This window comes from Amphibalanus amphitrite, unplaced genomic scaffold (genome assembly GCF_019059575.1).
Source record: "Amphibalanus amphitrite isolate SeventyFive unplaced genomic scaffold, NRLGWU_Aamphi_draft 000160F_arrow, whole genome shotgun sequence".
NCBI lineage: Eukaryota > Metazoa > Arthropoda > Thecostraca > Balanomorpha > Balanidae > Amphibalanus > Amphibalanus amphitrite.
The window spans coordinates 258,791-270,917 of NW_024881655.1; the positions used below are offsets into that span (position 1 = coordinate 258,791).

General features: G+C 47.7%; 1 protein-coding gene across 8 annotated transcripts in view; it reads right to left on the reverse strand.

The window, feature by feature from the left end:
- Positions 1-599: 599 nt before the first annotated feature.
- Positions 600-12,127, reverse strand: part of LOC122383290 — a 30,341-nt gene continuing 18,813 nt past the window's right edge. For all 8 annotated transcript variants that reach the window (XM_043369569.1, XM_043369570.1, XM_043369574.1 and 5 more), the window contains 2 exons: positions 9,865-10,021; positions 600-1,527 (listed from right to left, as the gene is read on the reverse strand). In XM_043369569.1, the coding sequence (XP_043225504.1) occupies positions 9,928-10,021 (94 nt within the window). In that variant the 3' untranslated portion in view covers positions 600-1,527; positions 9,865-9,927. The remainder of the gene's footprint in view (positions 1,528-9,864; positions 10,022-12,127) is intronic.

Consider the following 12,127-nt stretch of genomic DNA (forward strand, 5'->3'; position numbering starts at 1 on the left):
ACTTGGAGGGTACTAGATATGGACTAATTAAAAAAAATGTATTATTACCTTCCCCCACCCGCTTCTTGATGGGAAAACGAGCCCTTTTTCCGCTGTTTCAAATACATATGTTCTCTTTAGTAATTCCATCAAACTTTGTGCATTAGGTATTCCTTCAACCGGTTTCACACACTAACGAAAACAACGCCAAATTCACTGTGAAATAATCAGCTTGATTGGTATCTGAAAACTTGTCTAATGAGATGGTTTTCCAACAACGCTCTAGTTTGCTTCCGATACGCCCACAAATTTACTCAAGAGCTTGCTACTGTTTATGAGCGAGACCAATTCATACTTTCTGTATAAGGATTAGATATTGGAACACTCTACCCGGTGAGACCGGCATTTTCCTGTAAACGGACTTGGCCGCGTCCCGAGGAGTTCAGATTGCGTGTCGGCTTCTCGAGAAGCGACTTAGTGACCCAAGTTTGGCTCTGCATCGAGACCGATTTTCATTAGAACTTCTTCCCGCCCCATCGACGCGACTGTTTCCAATATCTGGCGCCAACTTTTCTCCAGGGCCTCGCTCCATCTCATCAAGGCTGTTAAGCACACTTAAAAATGTTGCAATTGATGTATTTTGCAGCAACAAATAGGCCATTTGGTAGTTAGAGCCCAATGTACAAATGTCACAGGAGCAGAAATGTATGCGACTATTGTACTTACGCGAGTAACGGTACTTGAACGTACCATGCAACCATCACTTGAGATCCATTACTGTTTAGACATGACTCCCCAGCAAACACTATTACGGTTGGGGAGAAAAGTAAAAAACACACTACGGCGCACCATCCGTAAGAACACTCATACATGAGGCACCAATATTTCCACACATCATCCGGACCACGGATTGATCCACATCCGCCTGAGTTACGATCCATCCAACAGACAGGTCTCAGCTGGCCCTGTTGAGGCACACCCTACAAACTGGCCCAGGTCATAGGCCCGTCAGAAGCCGTCCTTACCAGGGACACTTGCATCCACCACAACACGCTGCAGTATGAGTTCTAGCGCCGGTCAGGGTACACCCTGGCATCAAGAGCCAGCAGCAATGACACACAATGGGATACAAACCAAAAGCACTCGCGCATCCTCGGACATTGATTCGCAATGCATGTCAGGACCAGGAGCCAGCAGCCATGACACGCCCCTGGCCATGAGGCGGCCGCTGCATGCGGCCAGGTCAGTCGGTGACCCAGTGGTAGCTGCCGCTGACTTGGGTGATCACCACAGTGACGCAGCTTCTCGAGTAGTCAGCAACCGAGTAACCGACGGAGACTCACACCAGTGAACGGTGTCATAGGTAGAAAACCGATCTGGTCCACCCTTCCACGGGCCACGTGCCACGTCCCGGTCGTAAAGCCACGTACCAAGACATGGCCATGACAGCCACGTGCCATGTTTGGCCCAGGAGCGTGCAGCAGTGAGCTGCTAGCCTCCCATAGAGGGCAGCTGTCAGTCGTCCGGCAGTTCTGACCACCCACCGATCTGAGGAGAGAAACAAAAACTTCAGCAACGGTGGCCATCTAAACGGGGCACAAAGTCGGCGGCGGGCATGAGACAAGCGCTTGTGGGTCGCTGAATACCCATTAAAAGGTGGTCATTCAGCTTCATCATGAGCGTCGATGTTCAGCAAAAACAGTTCCTTGTCCTTACTTCCTTATCCAACGAACAGAGCTAATTTAATTTACTGCAAACCTCTTACGAAAAAAAAGACATCTTCCGGGAACCACTAAACTGCGCAAAAGAACTGTTGCAAACTGCTGGGAACATCGCTATATCAACTTCCTCCACCAGACAAATCACCGGGAAAACCATCATCTCCACTCTCTAGCATTCATCATCCCACCTCCCCCGCTGACAATCCAAGTGAAACCGCTCGGCAAGAAATATGTTCGGAGGCGGGCGGACAGGCAGACTGACAGACTGACAGACAGACGGACAGACAGACAGAGACAGACGGACAGAAGGCAGCGGGCGGACAGAAGGACAGACAGACGGACAGACTGACAGACGGACAGGCGGACAGACGGCAGCAGACGGACAGACGGACGGAGGAGCGACGGACAGACGGACAGACGGACAGACGGACAGACGGCAGCGGGCGGACAGAAGGACGGAGGAGCGACGGACAGACGGACAGACAGACAGACAGACAGACAGACAGACAGACAGACAGACAGACAGACAGACAGACAGACGGACGGACGGACGGACGGACGGACGGACGGACAGACGGCAGCGGACAGACGGACGGAGGAGCGACGGACAGACGGACAGACGGCAGCGGGCGGAGGGCCGCCCAGAGGCGGAGGGACAGAGTGCGGCAGCAGGCGCTCGTTGTTGACACCGGACCACCGGTCGGCCGACCACCTGGCTCCGCCGCTCCTCGCCAAACGACCAATTTGGCCAAGTTGGCGGCGGAGCGGGCGCCGCCGGCCGGGCCGCCAAGTTGGCTCGTTGGCCGCCGGTCCGTGTTCATCTGTCTCCGAGTATTTTACTGTTTAGCCATCAGCTCAGGGCAGGATGGAGCGAGGCAGAAGGGTGGCCGGGTTCATCCAGGGCAGAGGACGGGAGGGGCAGAGGAGCGGAGAGTTCCGTGTTGTCCACAGAGAGGCGACGAGTTTGACATAGTTACAGCCGAAAACAGCCCGGTTCTTCGGCGGCGGAATTCCACGAAGGAGCTGCAAAAAGTCTTCAGTTACCTTAATTTGAATGACTATGCATTATGCAAGAAAGTTTGGTCCTATGAAGGGACTGTGAATTACAACTTCGAGTTATTTAGATGATTCTCATGGCCCTCCAGCTGTGTTGAACCTGGTAAAATCGTCCTAAAACCAGACTGGTTTTTTATTCACCTTTTTTGGATCGATTCAATCATTGATTCATTTGATTTTTGTTTGATTCAATCACCGTTTGATTCCTTCAAAAAATTTGGTGAATCGATTCCTTTTGATTCAGAGAATCAAAAAACAATAAAAGGAATGATTCACGTTTGATTCAGCCATTTTTTTTAATGATTCTTTTTTTATTCAATTAAAAAATAAAATATACAAAATATCAGGGATAGTATTGTACTTGTTGTGTTCTTTTTGTTGTCATGTAATGGCAGTAGTGTTAATATTTGTTGATAATGAACTATGTTTGTGCGCTTCATTTTTTTTTTTAAGTTCATGAATCATTAATTTTTTTGATTCAATCAACCCTGATTCCCAATGCGTTTGATTCAATCATGGCTTGTGATTTGTGAATCAAACAATCCTGACGGTGAATCAAACCTTTTTGATTCAACAAATTTTGTTTGATTCAATCCAATCGATTCAATCACAGATGAATCAAACACCAGTCTGCCTAAAACATACTAATTTCGTTTCTATTGCAATCCGGGAATATCAGAATAATTTACACACAAAAAATGGTCCTGAAAAACCAGCATTCTTCAACGGCAAAACCCAAACCAGCCTTTCACAAAGACACTGAAGGCGATTCTAATGCACTCGACCAGTCAATCTTTATGAACGAGCGCAAGGAGCAGCCAAATGCCTTGGCACTCTAAACAGCGCAGGTAAATCGTGTCGTAGGACATGGCTGTCTCTGTTCGACGCGCTAATGGAAGTAGTGACGGGACACTTGGGCCGTCCTGTTCGAATTACGCTGCACCCCGACACAATGCATCCTCAGAAGTGGCCGTTTCACAGGCCGAGTACTTGACGCCCCCCCCCCCTTCACCCCACTACCGTTCCGACTCGGACACCCACAGTGACCCGCCGCCCTAGGTCGATCAAAATCATGCTTCCATTTGTCAACGTCATGCGGTGATATTGAATGCATCATGCGATGCAGCATGCATCAAATTTCCATCGGCGCGATTTAGTGCATGACTGGCCGTCGGAGAGATACGTGGGATTATGCCGAGAGATGAATCGACACCGGGGTCAGTTTTATGGGGCGGCGCCGACGCTGCCCGACCGGCCAATAGGCGAACACAACGGGACGGATATCTCCACTTTTGAGGGTGAGGTAGAACATATCAAAGGCAAATCTAACATACCGTGCTTTTGTACATAAGACATTCGGCATGGATTGACAAATTGTCAGCCCAGTAAATTAAGCCCGGTTCCGACTACGGTCACTTCAGGCCCAATCAGGCCAGATCAGGCCCAATAATTCCCAAAAAGGCTGGAAAAGGCTTACGGCCTGACGGCATGCTAGTGCGAACCGGAGCAACTGATCCGGCCTGAACTGGCCTGATCAGACCTTCAGGCCAGATCAGGCCGAAGTTAACTTCAAGTCAACTTTTTGCGCCTGATCCGGCCTGATCTGGCCTGACGCTGCGCCCGCCATTTTGAATTTGCATTGGCGCATTTGCGACGTGACAATGCGTGGTATTCGAAATCGTGCCCTTTTTGACACTGCAAAATAAAAGTGCCTATTTATATAAATGCACATAAAAAACAGACCCAGTATGAATTAGGCACGAGACGTTGCGCATGGTTCTTTTTTATTTGATTTTTATTGTGGCCTAATTTGTGTCATTTCGGGCTTTGAAGGATGAATAACTCCCATGGTTGCTACTGATTGCTGTTTTGTTTAAATTAATTATGAACGTTTGTTTCGACAAGTCCAACATTATTTCAACCAAATTAGCGTTTCTTTTAAAATTGATTCCAAAAAATAATGTGCTACTCATCAATATCGTAGCAAGATAACCATTCAAGCTTACGAGAAATAAATCGGGCTATGGTGGAAGATCCAGGTTCAAGACAGCCTTTACAGCCGCCTGACCTGTCGCGCATAAGAAATCCAGCTCGTCCACCTTCCCCGTCTGAGCTCCCGGGCCGGGAGGCCTAGCTTAGAACAGTAACGGATGGCTGCGCCTGATATGAGCCGCTCCAGCAAACACCAGGGAGGGATGAAAGTGAACTTTTGGAAAGTTTGCTCGAGAAGGACACTCGCTCTCGATCGCCCTCGATGCCACGAACCTCTGCCGAGCTGTTGCGGTGTCTTCTGCGGCAGCTAAACTCATCGTCGCCGGCACCGAACAGGCTCCCGCTACCTCTCCTAGATCCCGTGACTCTCTGTCATGACTCGGACTGAATGGAACCAATCGCTACTCCATTCGCCCCCCTGGACCCCACGGCACAAAAGGACCTTTCCTATATCGAATGGCAGCTTGGCCGGGGAGACTCATTTCCAGACCAAAGAAATTTGACGGGAAGACAAGAAACTAAACTCTTAAGTCGACATGTTCCATGTGCAAGATAAATTTGTGGCGGGAAACCACAGCGGGTACCATGTGTGAGCAAAAAAGCAAACCTTGTTTAGGTCAAGCTAATCGAGACCCTACATGATGACATGAAAAGTGTCATAAACAACGGGCTCTTATTTCTCGGAGTTGAGTTGCGTCAATGCTTATATCTTTGTTAGTGTGGTAATTGTCTGCAAAGCACATAAGAACCTACAACATAAGAACATGCATGTCTTTTCTGTTTTCTTTTAGCCACTTCTTAGATTTTCGATAAAAATCATGTTTTTATTACTTAAAACCACATTAAAAATGTTACGCAGTATGATTAAGATTATCGGTTTCAGGTTTTCATTATATAGAGCGATTATACCAGTAAAACGTCTTTGGAGCTGACAAACGGGCGAGCACGAGAGTTGAGCTCATCAAACGAGGAAGTGCGAAACAATACCTACCTATTCCAACTGACTTGTGCGGGACACGCTTCTAACCAGTCCGTAACAGTGTACTTTAAATTTGAGCGCAATCGGACCACCCGTTCTCGAGATGTAGAAGCAGCAGTCTGCACGTGCTCACGTGCATACTGGACCCCAACTGACTTGTGTGGGACACCCTTCTAGTCGATCTCTAACGGTGTACCAAATTTGAGAGCAATCGGCCCAGCCGTTCTTGAGATGTGGAAGCGGTCCCTGCACGACGCACGTGCGCACGTGCAGTAGGACCCCAAATGTGAAACGTTGAAATGCATTGTCCGGTGGACGCCTACCGACATATGAAGCTCCAGCGCAATCGGCCCAGCATTTACCTAGTTGTTGTAATGAGAGCGAATTTGACACCTCTTCATTTTGCACGTGGCACGTGCAGGGGAAGGGGCAACAAACATGCATCGAGAGTACATAGTCTGGTATGGGAAGAAGATACCAAAAAAGACTATGGGTCGATCACCACAGATTTGGCTGAGATATGAGCCTATCAAAATCGTTACTTTGACCGAGCGAAACAACTATGAAACCCTTGACTTCACACGTGCCACGACAGTCACCTCGATGCATCATGAGTAGTCAATTTCGAGCTGGAAGGGATGGGGATGAGGCTATACCTAACAAAAAAAAGACCATAGGTCAATCGGCCCAGCGGCTGCTGAGATAAAAGCCTCGCATAAGCGTTACGAGCTGCGCCAAACCGCGCCGGGCTGCTCATGCTCAGACTTGTAAGCTATTTAGAAAATCGCAATTCGCTCTCGCTGGTAAAAAAAAAAACACGCACACATTTAAAAGATATTTGGTGAGGCAGACCGACGGTCTGACGCCTGTCGCCTGACGTCTGGCGTCTGGCGTCCCATACGGTCTGATCAGGCCGAGCGTCCGACGTTCAACTTTGGCCTGAACGCCTGATTGGGCCTGATCTGGCCTGATCTGGCCTGATGTGGCCTGAAGCAACCTCATAGTCGGAACCGGGCTGTGGAAATATTTCCTAAGCCCTGATACACATGGAGATGTTGCCGTCGCACGGTGGCCTTTTATGCTAAAATTCCTTTTTGTGGTCTAGCATCAGCCTAATAACACCAGTAACATCAATAGTATCTCAATAAAGATCGCCATATTCAAACGAATACGGCCATTGTGCCAGAATAGTTCCGTGGGGAAATACCACGAAAATGACTGGTGGGATGCAGCCGAATACAGTTCTATATTAGATTACTTCCGGCGATGACCGCTATCGAAGGAGCGGAACTAGGTCCAGTGGGACGCTCTCGGTGGCCGCTCGGGGTCCGGAACAGAACCGAAGGAAGTCACTGATCTTGGAGCCAGGAGAGGATATACGTCCGGTCTCCGGGGCAGCTGCTTTCGCGGGGAGACCGATGGCCTGTGCCCAAACAGATGAACGGGAAGCAACGTGGTTTACTTTTCTCTACTCTGGATAGGAAGGCCAATGTTTGGCACATGTCAACGTAACTCCTTTGCTCAAATGTTTTACGTTCAGCGATCGTTTCTAACGCGGGAAGTCCTACAGTAGTCCAGCAGGCTTCGAAGCACCAGTAATTCGCAGAGCAGTTACCATTATTGACACCAGCGGTACAGAATAACAAGAATACATGTTGCGATAAATCATAATCCATTGACATATTGGCGGCTATGAGGCACCATGGCGTTTTCTTTCATGGACGGCATCAATCGGAGCCGGCCATCATCCGGGGTCGGATTGAGCCAATGTTACAAATCGACACACATTTCGCGAGGTCGGCCCAGAAATGGTGGCCTCACACTCTCAGCTGGGCCCCATCCGGGCTGATGGCACGCAGTAAAACCACTATTCGGGTAGGATCATTCGGCGATGATGAAGCGAAGTTAAATTCGTGAGAGCTGTTGGACCATGATGAAATCGTTCATAGCTATCGCTATCAATTGACAGAGTCGTTTGACTTAGCCACATATGTGTGCCTTTTGAAATTGAATGTTAGTACTGAAATATGCCGCCTACATCATCTATGAGCACAACTCCGAAGTTATTCAAAGGAATACACTTCAACGTGTTGCATATTCAGCTGGAAATGCTGATACTGACCACATTCCTTACAGTGCGATGGATAGAATTGAATATCAACATACCCAGCCCTTGGCCGCGACGGGTCTGTATGCCTGCAGGTCACAAAGTGAAAAGTATTTGAAACTGAATGACAAATAAGGTACCCGACAAAAATAACACGAAGGGATACATTTGGCTCCCACTGACGTTAAGTGCTGTATTTGACACCTAACGCTGCTGGGGTACCCCTGGTCCTTCCCCGTCGGTCCCAGAAATGAGCTCACCAGACTAACATTAGCTAGCGCCGGTGTGTGCCGCTAGCTAATGGAGCAATCAGACAAGTTCGCCACCCCGAATGGCGTCCGGGGCTTCTTCAGACGGCGCGCGGGTGAGAGGTGAGCGCTGGCCCCGCCTCGCGCCGGGAGCGGGACGAGGGGTGGAGTCACTCTCCTGCCTATTTGGGTAGGAGACGGAGACGGTAGATGTTGGGGCCGGCAGGGAAAGTCTCCATGTTCAGCTGAGGTGGAGTTTGAATTTGCGAAAGGTTAAATCAAAAGTTCGCTAGCTCTAAAACCGTGTCTCTTTAAGATTGTTATATTTATTAAACCCAGAAAAGTAAAACATGTGCCGATTATCCCAAATGGCTGCAAGTCAAGTCACCAGCCACCCTCACAGTCACCTAGAGCTCAACAGTCAACACCCGTCCGCCGTCCGCTCACCCCTCCTACCCATACCCACCAGCCCATTCCCTGGTGCCGATCCCCACCCTCCGGTCCAACCTGCAACACTGGCACGTTCCCCCAATCCCTAAAACCCGTGCTCATCTTCCCTGATCCTTCCCCTGCCCCCCCCCCCCCCCCCCACACACACACATCCCGAGGCCTGTCTCAGTGACGACACAGTCGTCATCGGGCCTCTTTCCAGACACTCGGCAAACACGACCAAACGGGACCGGCGGGATGATGGCAGACGTGAGCGCACACAACAGCACGGGATTCCTACCAGAAGGTCGATCAGTGACAGAAGTGTGCCACGTCTTATACGTGCACGAGCGGATCCGTACAGAGATATTACACATAATCCAAATGTAACTACGTTCTTGGACGTAGCAGGATGCAAGGCAGGATATCTAAAAAAAAACTGCAGTGTATGGCTATTGAAACGGGCCATTATTTACTGTTTAGAAGAGATCTAACAAAAATACCATCGTTTATTTTCGGCTTCATGCTGGCTCAGCAGCTGAGTCAAAAGGAAGACGATTTCAATATGGTCAACTGCTGAGTGGGCCTTAGGCTCTGCACGATCTGGCTATGGATGCTTGCGTCGACATATTCTCCAAATGGCGAGCTCTAATCTAACATCAAAGCACTGAACCGGTCCAAGTGGCCAAAGCCCCAGCTGACACCTGAGATATGCGTTTGCATCTGTGTGTCAGTGGGGTAGCGGGAGTCTACGAGCGATGTGTATACTTGAACTGTATGCATACACCGTGTATGTTTGAGTACAAATACGACAAATGTTTGACACAAACACTGAGGCTTCTTGGCAACTTGCATACGAAATTAAGGTTGCCCTGCAAATTGCACAGTGGAGCTCGCGACTGCAAAGTGGGCAATTAATCACTTCGGACTCTGGGAAATGTCAAAAGGGTCCGGTCGCCGATGCAGAAACCAATACCGTATGGGTGTAATGGTGCGCCATTAGCTGACTTTGAAAGGCACGGGGGAAGACACAAGACACAGCTTCACCAGGTGACTGTGATAGCAAAGCAGTAATTGTAATACATCGCAGTCATTTGTATACGCATTCTAAGTGAACATCTGAAAGGGTTCTCAGGGTTAAAAAAAAACAGTCAAAGGGTAAGTGCGATATAAAACTGCGATAAACTGCGAACTGCGATAAATAAAGAAATAGCTGGTGTTCAATTATTGTCTTTTATAACTATGGTAAACGTGTCTTTTATAGCTATGGTAAATGCGATAAGAAAGATCGATACGGATTGGACTATATTATCACTCACAAAGTTAAACCCCGGCAGGACCATTCCATCTTACCTTGTCACAGTCACGTCGTAACAACCACGCCGGCTGGGACGAGTGCTGTTACGTGTCATCGTGCTACGGTCGCGGCTTTTTGTTGAGCGGACTGGCAGCGTCGGGCAGCGGGGAAGACTGGACCACAATCTCCTCAGAGTCCAGTGACGAGTTCATACTGAGAAAAGACGAGAAATCGCAGATGATACATCAGAAAAAAAAGTTAAAATACGTGCACTGCAGATGACATGTGTCACATGTCACATGTCACATGTGAGACAGCACAAATCAGTGCACTTTGGCACAAATGGGTTGCGCAATGCGCATATGAGAGATACATTACCACACATCAGCCAAGAGATATATATATATATATATATATATATATATATATATATATATATATATATATATATATATATATATATATATATATATATATATATATATATATATATATATATATATATATATATATATATATATATATATATATATATATATATATATATATATATATATATATGTTACAGGGAGTATGCGATTTCAGTTAGTTTGCAACGACCCTAGGGTGGTTGTAACCTCCCTGAACGATCAGTTTGTTTGCAACGACCCTAGGGACGTTACAAAATAACTGCTCGTTCCGGGACGTTGTAACGAAACTAGGGTCGTTGCAACCTCCCTAGTTAGTATGCAACGAACCTAGGGTTGTTACAAAATAACTAGGGAGTTTAAGAATTCATCGAGTTTTGTTTCACAGGAGGGCCGTCAACAATCTTGACCAATGAAAATCTTGTTCAATCTACATAGTTCAGTATAAAAGAAAAGGAGAACAAAATTTGAACATTCAGCCAAGGAGTATATGTGGTGCCCGGGACAAAGCACGTAACTGTGATAATGTTGGCTGCATTATATCGCCAGCATATGCTTACATGTAGAAAATATAGTTACTGGGGTAGGTGTGATGGATATCCGTCGCTATCCGTTTGCAGGTTATCCCTCACACTTTTTGGGGTGCGGGGCGGATAAAACCCCTCGTTTTATTTCGCGATTATCTCGCGCTAAAAGCGGCCGATCGTGACGAAACTTTGAGTGTCCTCGAACTTATCTACGTTACTGGTTACACATTCCCTATACAGTTCATGATCCTGAAACCAATGGCATTTGATCTTTGATCTGATTTCTGAGACCATGGTAGACCGAAATTATTTGCCATATATGTTAGCGCACATAAAATTGCGTTTCCGTACTTCTATTGTGATTACATATAAACGTGCCAACATGTGAACTGATGGTTGTCCCATGCATCATGATGGGTTTCAAGTTGAATTGTCAGTTGTCGGCCAGGTCAAGGTTATTGACGTTTGGTGACTTCGGGTGACTGTTTCAAATTTTACGATTTTAATGGATTTTTTTAGCTTATTTTGAATCCAGCATTCGTTGAGACATTTGAGAAGTACGTAGGTATAGTTGTAACGCCAATGCAACTTGCTACGAAGCTGTCGCTGGTGGTTTAGGTACACCTGCTAATATAAACAGGTTGTGCGGGTGGGACGCTTTACTTGACCCAAACTTACCCAACCCAGCCTGGCTTTATCCTCGCCCCCCCCCCCCAAGATTTTTTTCGCGATAGCTCCGAACACGCCAGCAACAGAGAGCTGAAACTACGCATACCTGACCTTTGATTCAAGCCAGATCTCGTGATATCAACCAGATTTTCAGGTCAGGTCAGGTTACTGACCTATGACGTCATAAGTGGACGGTCCTCAGATGCCGCAACTTCGCAACGCCCTCAGTCCCAGAGGAGTTTTTACAGGGTGATGAAGCTTACAGTACGTGCATCTTCTAAAAGTCTCACATTGTACCTCTAGGATTTTTCCTAAAGATCACATGAGGTCAGGTCGGTCACGTGACCTCACCACTAAAAGTCCATTGAGAAAAATGAAAACTGCTATTCTGGCGCCGGGAACGATCTCAAACTATCTCAAGCACACGGATCGTGATTTAATGCACTCCTTGCAAGGTTAGATGCTTCAATTTTGCATTGTTGATGTTGCATGACGTCATTTATGACGTCACTAGGGTCATACGAGCTTTTCGTCAATAACTCCCGATCAAACTGAGCTAGCGAGACGGTTAACCCGCGCCCCGTTGGGCTCTGCCGAGCAACGCGCCCGGTTGGGGGGGGGGGGGGCATTTTGCCCCCCCCCCCTAAGATCTCGAGAACCACGCAACATAGCGACAAGCGGTAAACGGCGTTGGATAGCCCCAACGGAGAACTACC